A 12552-nucleotide genomic window follows, 5' to 3' on the forward strand; every position below is an offset into this window, starting at 1 on the left:
GAGCCTGAGCCCAGACTGTCTGCAAATTAGAGAAATTAGCCCAGCCAGGCACAGGCCAGTGAAAGAGCCCAAATCCCCACTTCCCCTCCCTCTTCCCCACACACACGCTCCTTCTACTACCACTATTAACCCCCACGCCACACTGGGCAGTAAAGCTCCACTCTTGAAAAAGCAGTCTTGCCATATGGCAGCCAATTTACTATTTTACCAGCCAAATTAGGAAATAAAGGGGAAGAGGAGGAGGGGTAAATGACTGACACAAAAAGAGTAATAATGTTTATATGGCTATATCAATTTATAGCAGTTAAAAATAATAATGAGAGCAGTATATTTTTCCAGAAAGTGTAAAAAAATATATTATATTCTTTAGAATTTGGACATATACTTACAATATTTGTGAATATATTTATATATATGTTTTCAACTCTTTCTCTTTAACAATTATGTGAACCCTGGAAATCAAATACTGTTTGTCTTCATTCATTTAAGCTTCCTACATCTTTTCTCGTGGCTTTTATGCTATATTTTAAATTATATAACAGGCTCAAAAACAGAACAGGCGTGCATCTTTTTAGGAACAAGGAATTTAGGAATTGAGCATTGCCCCAGTAATTTTCACATTTTCAACATTTAGTCTGCAGGTTATGTAACATTTGGTAAATTAGGGTAGAGATGCACTCTGTAAATTACAGTAATAAAATCTAAATGGAGAAATTAGTCATTTCCTGCACAATTATGTGTATCAGTGATACAATGACCATGATTTCCGTTGTGAAATGTAAGACATCACAAGTGAAAACCTTGATTTCCCGCTTTTTATATGTAAGGGAAAATTTATTTATAGATTATTTATAGATTCACATATAGGCACATGTGTTTTTAAGGTATTTCACACGTGGAAACACAAATTTCACATGTGCTTGTTTGCACATGCCACATCTCCATATATAGAAGTCACATTCTCTTTTTTCTCCTCCATGTGTTGTTTTAACTGCTCTCTCCTGTCCCGGCTATCTTTATGCAGGCCGCCAGGTGAGGTGACCCTGAGCTCTATATAACTAGACTGTGCGTGTGTGTGTGTCTAAAAGTAAATGGGACGCTCACCAGACAGGTGTCTAAGTCTCTTTCCTGCGTGCTGGGATGACCTGCCCTACATCTGTACATGTGAATGAGTAAAGAGCACCAATTGGAACAGGGAATGTATCTGTGTAACAGAGATATAAAATGTCTTTATTGTCAACATTACTTTTTTTAAGCTTTTGTTTTACGATTTTTCCAGATGTTTCAAAACTTTTCATTATAGAAGAAAAATTGGGCTCATGTGCATTTGTAAAGGTTTGGGAGTCATAGAGTGGTGTGCTTGTTTGTGTGTGTGTGTGTGTGTGTGTGTGTGTGTGTGTGTAGCAGGGGTATTAGTTAAATATGTTCTACAGTGAGATGTAGGTCAAGGAGATACAGTGGCAGCAGATTGCTCATTAAGTGCCAAACCAAGCAAAAGTCTATGAGTGTGTTTTTCAGTGGCAACAGCCAGCCATCTGCTCTTCCTTTATTCATTCATTAACACATATTCTTTGTGTGCGTGTCGATGTGTGTGTACATGTGTAAGCATTCATCACAACAGCCACTTGCGGGGCAAGTGCACAACGTCGCTGATGTTGTTGTCCAAAACCAACAGTTGTGTGTCAGATGGCTCAGTCACATGACCACAGCGGCCTGTGATTGGCCAGGACGTTGAGCTAAAAAAGCTTGGCGCAATCCACGCTCATGAGTTTCTGGTAACAGTGACAGAGTGGACACAAGGAGAGCGGATACCCAAAGGATCTAATTGGGGGAAATCCCTGACGAAACACTGGAGAAAGAAGAGAGAGTATAAAGAGGAGAAAGCAGATACAACAAAATCGAGGGATGACATAGCCAAAGAAATGAGGATCCTACAGCTGAATGAATGTGTGAAAGTAAGTCATATCTCTGTTTTTGCTTGCAGGGATAACCTGGAATAGATAAAAGATGGATAGATGATACAGAATGAGCAGAAAATGACAATCTGACCTGTTGGCCTCATAAGAAATGGCTGGTTAAACTGAAAAGTGTCAATGAACTTTGGTTCTTCATGAATGGAACCAGCTGCCTGAATAATGATGACTGCCAGAGGGCATTTTTAGAAATCATGGAAATAGTGAGTCTTTGAAAAGTATGGATTTCAAACAGTGATAGATTTTGTTGACTTTTGATACTTTGAGTACTTGTATTAAACATCAGGTCAACCATTTGTAGAAATGTTTTACTTACACAGTTGTGTGTCATAATGTCAGTTTACAGTGGGTCAAAGACTGCAGGTCACATAAACAGGCTTTATAAGATGTAAAGTCAACATCATAACAACTGATTTTGCTCGCACTAAAATGTCTTTCTCACTCCTACTTTCCTTTTTTAGATCTTGAGCTTTAACCAGCGAACCTAAGACAAGGGACCTGTCCAACCAAGCCAAAGTACTTCTATACCAAAGCAAACTAAACCAAACAGAACCAAACCAAACTGAACCAAAACAAACTGAACCAAAACAAACTGAACATCCAAAGCCTGAATCCATCACCTACAGTATATTCTATATTGTCAAGATGAAGCTGGATAGCACACCAGGAGACATGAGCGGGTGGAGGGAGATGGACTTTGCCCTCAACTGCACCTACATCGTGCCAGACCAGGTGTCAGACCCGAGCTTCAGCCTGCCCAAAGCCATGACGTCCATACCACGCAACCTCACCTTTGAATACGGCCCAGACAATGAGGTAAGAGCAATTTAATTCCTTGTTTACCCATCGAGATGCTTACTCTTGAAACTTCTTTATAAATCAAATACAAACGTATATGGCAACCATATTTTAATCTAATAAACTTCTGTAACTGAAACAATTCTTGCAATCCCTGTTGATTGTTTTTGAGGAGTCAGTTTGGTCAGATTAAAGCTTTAGTGTTTACTCTTCAGAATAATAATTCTGTGTTACGTAACATTCTGTTGGGCCATCTGCATCTCATGTGGTTACTTGGAACAAAAGATCTGCTCACTAATGAGTTCTTCACACATACATTACAGTGCAGACTGTGTGTGTGTGAGTGAACGATGTGGACATGAGGTCACTGTCAGCTTGAAGTCAGGGGCCTTTCTATGTATTCTGGCCACCTTAATTTCCATTATGTTGCCCTAATGTTTCAGCCATTGTGCAGCTTCTTTACACTTCACTCCTCCCTTTTTTCCTTTTGAACAACTGTGCCTGTACTCTTTACCGCCTACATCCTTTCCCACTCAGGTGAGTCAGGAAGAGTATGTGCAATTATCCTAAGCTATTATGGTCAGCTGACTGGCTGGCCTACAGTGCAGTAAGATCAGGCATCTGCCTGAACATGTTACCCGCTGCAGTCATGTCTTCAAGCCAGGTTTTAAAGAGTAATTGGTGCTGTAACTAAAGAGAGAAAAGTCATCTTAAAAGGAAGAGAGAGAGAGAGAGAGAGATATCACACATTTCTTTTGTAGTTGCTTTTAACGCTAAACACTGATGCTTGCGGTTGACTTTGCTGTCCCCTTCCTCTTTCTGTCGTGACCCAAGCTGCACTTTCTTCTGTCGTTCCTCTTCTCTAGCTCTCATACTCTCATCTCTTCCTCCTCTGTATGCATTATTTACTGCTGTGGGATGAGAAAGCATGCCAACTAAGATGATAAAATCTCTTTGAGGGCTAATTTCATATCCCCAGCCCTTTTTTTTTACCGGCCAACACATCTTACAAAATACTTCACACGCTCACACTTGTTGCAGCTAAACTTGATTTTGACATTTGTTTCGGCTGGTTGAACAATCATAATTTAAAATGTAAAACATTTAAATAAAACATTTAAACAAATACATTTTTAATGTAAGTTTATCTTATATCCGCAACAACTCACTGGCAGTGAGTACATATGTGATCAGTGAGTAAAAAAGATTTTAGATAAGAAATGAGACACGAAAACCGGTTACCAGTAATCAGCTTTGCTTAAAATGGCTCTTGGTCATTGAGTGGTTTCCCTTCCTAAACATGGTGTCATGTGAATCTTTCTCCTTGACTCGCTCTCACTAAAGCTGGGAAATTCATTTCCTGTGATGATCATAAAAACACAGCCTCTCCTTTGTGTGGGTTGGTGGGATCCACGTATACATGTGTCACCTTAATTGTAGGGTAAAATTCACTCTGTTATGAGGAAAGAGCACTTGTCAGTCTAAAAGATTAATCTAATTCTAAAGAAAACAGAAAATGCTGTCAACTCACTTCTCTATACATTGGTAACATCATGCACGCAACCGCACTTGTTCAGCACCTGTTTGGTTACAAGGAGGGACGTCGGCCTCGCTTATTTTCTTATTCCGAATAACTTCTTAACATCAGGAAAGGCGAAGAAGGGTGGAAGGGACACGTGGCAGATGGGGCGTTATCAACGGGTGCCAGTCACCCTAGAGAGAGGCAGCAGAGGGGATGGATGGAGAGGGAGAAGCTGTGGAGAGGAGGGTGCATGGGTGGGATTTAGGTTAAAACCAGATGATTAACTTTCGTTGGGGACAGGCAGTCAGCCAGGCATCAGGCTTCAACCTGGCGGATGCACATGCTATTTCGAGGGGGTTAAGAAAAGACAAGGGATTGGGGGATGGCAGGAGAAAAGGAGGGCGTTCAGGAGTGTGATAGCGTGGGTCCACTTAAGAAAGCCCACCCTCCCTTTTTCCTCCCAACCTGAGCGGTTAAGCAGCAGCGGTTAAGCAGCCGCGGCAGCCACAGCGATTCGTTAGTCACGCAACGCAAGCGAAGCACAATGTTGCTGTCACACTGGTTCATGGCATCAGGGAATCCCCTCACTCGCCTCGGGGGCCGCCTGAAGCACACACACACACAAACATACACACACTCCTGCCGCCCTCAGTGACCTGTTGTTCTTCTAATTATCAGCTTAAACATAATTTACAAATGCCAACTCCACCCTTCATAGTTGGATAAATAATTACAAGAAGGTGTCATTTTAATTTATTAGGTTTTGACACAAGATGCCATGAAAATTGCTTTGAGGGTCAGTTTTAGTTTTAATTCCACAATGGCAGGAAGAAACAGTATGTGTTTATGTTTGGGGTGGGGTGGGGGTTGGGGGGTATTTAAGGTCTGAACACAAAGCTCCTGAAGAAGTGTGTGTTTGAGTATGTTTTGTGGAGGGGTGACCTCAAGCCTTTACACTTTCTATGCAAGTGTGAATCATAAAGCAGTTCTGCATGAAAAATAGGACACTGACATATCCTGTAGTCGCTATAGATTAAATATTTTTTACCAACACAATGTTTTCTCATCCAACTCACTAAAAAACTACTTCAAAAGGTTGGATATGACTCAGTAAGCTGCAGGATAGGTTTTGTTCTTACCACATACATTACCGTATGTCCCTAGGCAACGAGGTACTCGCTCATTGTAAAAAAACAAAATCCCCCACACATTTTTCTTTTGCAATTTCAAATATGTTTGGACAAGCTTTGAAACACCTATAGTAATGTAACTAAGTTTAACATCTATAGGTCCATCTTTTAATAAAAAAACAATAAATAGAGCTTGAAGTGCCACATTCATAAAGTTCACAAGGCAAACACGTGACACTGTTTCCTCTCTCTAAGTGTCTCACTCCCTGGTTTTTATGAGTACAGCAGGTCAGAGATCAGTGGAGTAGGTCAGAGAAAGTGTAATTCTCTTCATTCGTTTAACTCATTAGTGTCGAAAGCATGTGACCTTGTGGGTTTTAACGTGACTCCAGAGCTGTCTGGGTCAACGTGACGAAGCCACAACAACTACAACTCAGGCCAACAACCAACTGGATTTAATAGACAAACACAAGTAGTGCACTATTATATATGTATATATTTTAAATGATAGACATGTATAGTGTATAGATTATTCCTTAATTTGTCCTTGAAAGATGACTTTCTATGTTTTCTATGGAGGGTGAGTGTTAATGTTGCTGTTTAATATTTCCCATAAGAGGCAAAATAGACTCTAAATCTAACGGTGTGTTCGGTCTGTGTTCCAGGTGACAGGCGTATTCAGCAAAGAATACATTCCTCAGGGGACTCGCTTTGGTCCCCTGCAAGGAGACATCTTCACCAAAGACAATGTCCCCAAACAGGCCAACAGGAAATACTTCTGGAGGGTAAGGGAAACACACATGCACATGCATATAGTGTAAAATATATACACATACTCTATGTATAATCACATTTAGGCATCAGAACTGTAATCCAGCTTACTGTGATACTGGTTATACAGGGGAAAGTCTCAAATCTATATGTAAGAAAATGACCCTGCAAATTGTTGAAGCTGGGGACATGTTTTCATCTTCCTCTATTATTCATGAAAAAAGACACTGGTTGCTCGGTTACAGAAGTTTCACATCAAGTCCATGTCGATACGTCAATAAGGAAACAAAAATGCTTTCACACAGATTGCACTACAGGGGTTTTGGTCAAAGTTTTAGAGGAAGTTGTCGCCGGCGGCATGTAACAATGGATTCACACACACAGAGTCATCAGAGCCTTACCGGCATACAGGTCCTATGCAACATGTGTCACATGCACAAAGGAAGGGACTATTGTTTAATTAATATAGACACACACACAGACACTCCCTGTCTTTCCGCCCCCTTTTAGTCTTCAAAGACCTTATTTCTTTTCTCTCTCTCTTATCCAGACATTGCTTGTGTCACTCAGGAAATTTTCTATTCTGCTGAGTCAATTCCCATTAGGACTTTTTGCTGCCATCCTACGTATTTTCCTTCCGGCTTTATTTCCTGTAAACTGTGTAAAGGGGTGTTCCTGCCCCGGTGCAACAGTGAAAGTCTGACGTGCCCTGGGAGTAATTATGTCAACCACATGACACAGGTGCAGGACGAGGGAGGACGTGCTGCTAAAGGCATGCCTGCAGGGATGTGTTTTGTCAGCACCTGTCTATCACACAGCCACCTAATATATGTCTCTTTCATTTCGTTTTCATATGCAACACATACATTACTTTCTGAAAGAAGAGCGTGAAGACAGGAACACTGACAATGCTATGGAGTGAGAAAGAGAGAAAGAGAAAATAGACCACGCCTCCTGACTCACGCTTCATATACAGTGACGGCACAGACACAAACACACACAAGAGTGCAACACTCAGGATACACAGAGCAGAGCTTTAGGGCACTGACGAAAGGAGCAAAATATTTTGAAACTGAAGAAGATTTCTAACTGTACATGGCAGAGGTGATTATTCTGACTTTTTCTTGTAATCTTTTCCTATGTATTATTTTGATGGTTATATGTACATTTGAATCATTTAATTTCAATCTGCTTCATTTGTGTCAAATTGTATTTACATTTTTATGAATTTGAGCATCACATGCTGCAGTGTCTTGTGGCCAACAGATGGTCAAATAATAAAATTGTAACTATATTAAGTAATTGAACCATTTACTATATTAATTGTTATTGACCAATACTAGGATGCTCCACATAAATCAGTTACTGTATATGTGTATGTGTTTTTAATCCCATCTTCTCTCCCTCTTCTCCTGCAGATTTACAGCGGTGGGCAGCTTCAAAACTTTATTGATGGCTATGACGTCCACAGGAGCAACTGGATGCGTTATGTCAACCCAGCCCGCTCTCTGGCCGAACAGAACCTGGTGGCGTGCCAGAACAGCCGGGACATCTACTTCTACACCATCCGACCGGTGGAGCCCAATCAGGAGCTGCTGGTGTGGTACAGCCAAGAGTTTGCCCAGAGGCTCTGCAGCCAGCAGGACGACATCAAGCAGAGTAAGTGCAGCAGGAGCAGGAGTTTCTAGTTTTGTACTAGGATGTGGTGGTCTTTTCCACAAGAAACAAGTTTAACAAATATCTTGAGACACGGAAAGAAACCGAACTTGTGTATGCAAATTTTAGTGGTTGTTTTTAATTTGATGGAAGTCTTTGGAACTACAGTGTCTTGACTTTGTTTTTAATGTGATGGAAGTTGTTGGAAGTACATTGTCTAGACTCCGTTAAGTGAATAACTTTTGAATAGATTTACTGTTCACATACAACAAAAGCAACCATGTTAGGTGAACTTGATTCCCCCATGAATCTTGGTGAAGAGTCATGTAGTGGCAGGGAGTGAATAACAAATGATAATCAGCTGCTTTGGTGGTGAGGCGGCACAATGACACACATGTTTTTTTAATTATTGTTCAGATCTAGATTTAAATCTGTGGCTGTGACGAAACACCTAGTTTGAAACCCAAGTTTGCGTCGAGACACGATAGGTATTATCAGCTAAATACTTTCACTTCAAAGTTGATTAAGACACAGTATTGATGTTATTTTTACCAGTAAAGTAAAGATGGTTTTTCTTCTTGTTTGGCTTACCGTAGAGAGACAAATATTTCTGTTAGATCATGGGGAATACAGAAACATACACACATAGACAAAACAAATCTCAGCATTGCATGAGATATGGTAAATGGTGTGGGATTTTAAGGAGAGTGGAGCAACCTAAGGGGAATAATGGCTGGTCAAAGTACCTTTGTGAGTCATCTGTTTTCAGCTCTTAGTAGAATAGCAAGTCATACCCTCATCATCCTGAATGATTCTCTGTTGCCATAAAGTCCCATGACTCATGCCAACTGGATTCACCAGATGCGTTGCCATTTATCTTGGTGACTAAGGCGTTATCGTTACATTGTTTTATTAACTTAAAGGATGGTGAAAGCCGTCACCATCCTTTTTGTCAAAGTCCAAGTTTGCTCATTGTTTGTCTTCCGGGTTTGCCTTTCTGATATTGCGTGACGGCAACAAACAGAGAGGACATTCTGAACAAGTTCGGGCTGTTAAATGCACTATTGCGCATCTGTAACATAAAAATAATATGGTATCCACAGTCCAAGTCTCTGCAAGATCATTTTTTATGTTATGCTGAAGGAAACTTTAAGATCACATTTAGATATGTGAAACAAACAAAAAAAAATGAAAGTCAGAATCTTGCTGTAAAACTGCTCATACATAACATGACATATGGACTCCCACACACTTTACCACCAACTCCTTCTCCCACACCAAAATCACTACTGCGAATGACAAACAGAAACCTGTACCGTATGATTTATGTGTCATGTCAAAACTGAAACTACTATCATTTACCATAAGAGGGAGTGCCTTCTGTGGGCGGATGTGTGTTTGCATGTGTGAGGCATTTGAGCTTTGAAGTTAACTTGAATTAAGGAGTTAAACGAATATTATAAAAATATATACAAAAGTGTGGGTTGTATATTTTTCTTCAGTTTGATGCCGTTATTTAATCATGAAGCTCTGTGACAATACTGATGACAGTGAATTTTCTTTCCCACAGAATACACAAGTTCTGATGAAGACCATGAGCTGGAGTACACCAAACAGCACCTTTCTCAGCAGACATGGCTTAAAGAGCGAACAAAGGAAGAGGTGAAAGAAGAGAGGGATGAAGATGGAGATGAGAGGATTGATGTGGAGATGTTGGAGAGGGATACTCCGCCTGACACGCCTGACGACCAGATCATGGACTTCAGCAAAAAGGTCGAGAAAGAGGAGAAGAGTGACAGAGATCCAGAAGGCCGGGGGAACATTACTTCTCCTCAGCTTGAGTACAGAGAGCCCAGCCTGAACTTAAATCACCCGTACTTACCAGATCACCATCCTGCGCTCCCATCCCCACACCGAAATCTCCCTCTTCATCTCCATGGCCTCTACGGCCACAGGGAGGGCCTTGTTTCATCTTACCCTCTTTACCCCCAGTCCAGGCCCCTCCAGCCCACTTACCAGCTCCTTCCTCCGTACAGTCCACACTATACTCGCCTCCTCCTCCCCTCATGCTCCCCTCCCTTTCCTGGGATGCTACCCTCAAGAGGATCCCTCCGATACAGCAGCTATATGGGCACAGACGGACTCCCGTATCCACCCATCGGCCAGCCTAATCTACTTCCAGTGTCCCTCCCCTACCCTCCACCTCCACAGGGTGGTCTGAAAGAACTAACACCAAATGTGTCGCCACCACGAGGCGCCCCAGCCACCCCAGAGCTCTCCCCTCTGCCCAAGCCCAACAGTCAGCATCAGTCCCCTGAGCAGTCTCCCTCTGGTTGCGATGAAGCCATGAATCTAAGCTTGACTATGACAAAAAGCAACACAGCGCCACGCAACGGCCCTGGCCATAAATCCCTGCCCTACCCACTGAAGAAGCAGAATGGAAAGATAAAGTATGAATGTAATATCTGCTCGAAGACTTTTGGACAGCTGTCGAACCTTAAGGTAATAACTTCAGCTTCTCTCTCTTGTATTTATGATTCACTTTAATATATTCCAAATTTTAGACACCAAAACATTTTACTCATCATTTGCCATTTTGACACCAGTGTTCATTCTTTTTTTGTATGATTTGTGTAATTGTAGGTCCATCTCCGAGTGCACAGTGGTGAGAGACCGTTCCAGTGTAACCTATGTAAAAAGAGCTTCACTCAGCTGGCCCACCTTCAGAAACATCACCTGGTCCACACAGGGGAGAAGCCACATGAATGTCAGGTATGTTGAATGTCAAAACCTAAGTGTGTGTGTTTTACTCTTTCTTTATAAGCTTCTTACCATCATTATACTGACCTCACCATGACACTGATGTAAATTTGAGAGTGGGTGAGGCATACAAAGACTGTAATGCACGACATGCATACCTTTCTGGTAACTCAGTGTCTGTTTGATTTTCTTGGAGCCACTAATCACCTTGTTATGTAACAGCATCTTTATGCTTTTGTTTGCTAGTGTGACTCTGTGGGTGTGAGCGTCGAGAGTAAGGATAGAACTAGTCTTACAAAAAAGAAAAATAGTCTTTTTATAAAAGTACGATAAACGACAAAACTGAATTTCATCAAGATCACATCATACAGTATTTTTTTTAGAATAATCATAAACACAATCCATTTAGTTTTCTTAATAAGGTGTTAGTTAAAGTAATCAGGCATGTTAATGTTGCTCACAGAAGCTTTAACCTTTCATTTCATGCTTTCCAGGTGTGTCAGAAACGCTTCAGTAGTACCAGCAACTTGAAAACACATCTACGCCTCCACTCTGGGGAAAAACCTTACCAGTGCAAGCTGTGTAACACCAAGTTCACCCAATACATCCACCTCAAACTGCATCGTCGCCTCCACAGCAGCCGTGACCGCCCATACCGCTGCCAGCTCTGTGCCCAGGCCTTCTTCCACCGCTTCTCCCTTCGCATCCATCAGTGCAGCTGCTGCCTGGTTAACTCCAATGCTTCTGTCAATGTACACATGAAAGAGATGGTGGAGCGGTTTGACGCCAGCCAAGAGGCTGACATGCTCACAGAGATAGCATCGGCGCCGCAGGTGGAGGAAGCTGTAGACCGCTGGTTGGCTCGTACTTTGGAAGGCGAGGGGAAGGAGGACCAGAGAGAGGCCACCATACTGCTGAAAGCTCTGACAGCAGCTATTAATGCACCAGCAATGCCCATGGCCCAATCAACTATACCTACATCACACCACAGCCCTTCACTGGCCTATCAGGAGAGGGCCAGTGTTGTTCATCTTCACAAACGGCCAACAGTGAAGACAGAAGGTCAGTGAAAAGGAACTGAAGGAGGGGAAATATAAAAAAAGACATACAGCACAACATCAACCAAGAAAACAGATGTCGCCAAATAAAACTCCCTATATTGTCCATGAAGGGCATAACAGGGAATGTAAACTTTCATATTCCAATGAGCGTAGCACCAAAAGAAGAGCATTCCAAAGACTGGGAGAGGGTATTCAGTGATTGTACTTCCTCCCAAACGTCAGTTTCAAAAATGAAAACAGGGAGGATGTTGTTAAGCTGTGAAGTATTTAAAGATCTTTTCACTCAGGTAGAGAAGTGTTTGCTTTTTGTGCTTTAACTTATTACTTTATTATTTTTTTTTTATTTAAGTCATGTATATTTATTTAGTTGAGTCACAGTTTTCTGATTTTCTGCTTTTTTTCTGTGTATATGTATGTACATTGTATGTATATCTACATTTCCAAGGAGATTTGATCTCTTTGGAAAACCATAAATAGACTCAGGAACAACAATATGGCATAAATCTGTTGATATAACAAGTGTGACTCTTGTTATATTATGCGTTGTTTTTCTTTGTTTCTTTGTGTTTGAGCTTCTGGGTGCATGTGTACGAGTGAAAGTTTTTATATGAACGACAGGGCAGCCTGACAGCACAAACCACCTTCCTGCTCCTCAATTGTTTGCAACTATTTTATTTTTTCATGATAAAAAAGGGAAGAATCTGGTATCTTGAAACTATGTGTCAATAAGTTATTGCCAAAATTAAAATCAGAGAAAATAATGTGTAGCATCTTTTGGGATCATTATTCAACTCATTCTAACATTTGAAAGAAGGAAAGATGTTCACACAATGCGTTTCAGACAAATCACCTTTTCTGTTGATTATTCAGCACCAGCTAAT

At 41.3% G+C, this 12552-nt stretch overlaps 1 protein-coding gene across 2 annotated transcripts; it reads left to right on the forward strand.

Annotated features, from left to right (window-relative positions):
• The first annotated feature begins 2403 nt into the window (after window positions 1-2403).
• LOC119908082 (PR domain zinc finger protein 1-like) lies at window positions 2404-11998 on the forward strand. 2 transcript variants are annotated; one of them, XM_038725822.1, is made up of 6 exons: window positions 2404-2789; window positions 6089-6208; window positions 7613-7853; window positions 9421-10352; window positions 10494-10622; window positions 11105-11998. In XM_038725822.1, exons 1-6 carry the CDS (start codon window positions 2619-2621, stop codon window positions 11678-11680), a joined length of 2169 nt encoding a protein of 722 aa, XP_038581750.1. In that variant the 5' UTR covers window positions 2404-2618; the 3' UTR covers window positions 11681-11998. The 2 variants fall into 2 exon arrangements, with proteins under 2 accessions (XP_038581750.1, XP_038581749.1); XM_038725821.1 differs by lacking the exons at window positions 2404-2789; window positions 6089-6208 and adding an exon at window positions 7140-7298.
• Window positions 11999-12552: the final 554 nt, after the last annotated feature.

The sequence above is a fragment of the Micropterus salmoides genome, unplaced genomic scaffold (genome assembly GCF_014851395.1).
Source record: "Micropterus salmoides isolate LMB-PRFRI ecotype aquatic unplaced genomic scaffold, ASM1485139v1 Ms_hic_scaffold_17, whole genome shotgun sequence".
In the NCBI taxonomy this organism is placed as follows: domain Eukaryota; kingdom Metazoa; phylum Chordata; class Actinopteri; order Centrarchiformes; family Centrarchidae; genus Micropterus; species Micropterus salmoides.

Coding starts and splice junctions, on each gene's coding strand:
- LOC119908082 (XM_038725822.1), top strand. CDS start 2,619: ATGAAGCTGGATAGCACACCAGGAGACATGAGCGGGTGGAGGGAGATG. Junction 6,209..7,612: donor ACAGGAAATACTTCTGGAGG/GTAAGGGAAACA, acceptor CTTCTCCTGCAG/ATTTACAGCGGTGGGCAGCT. Junction 10,353..10,493: donor GACAGCTGTCGAACCTTAAG/GTAATAACTTCA, acceptor GTGTAATTGTAG/GTCCATCTCCGAGTGCACAG.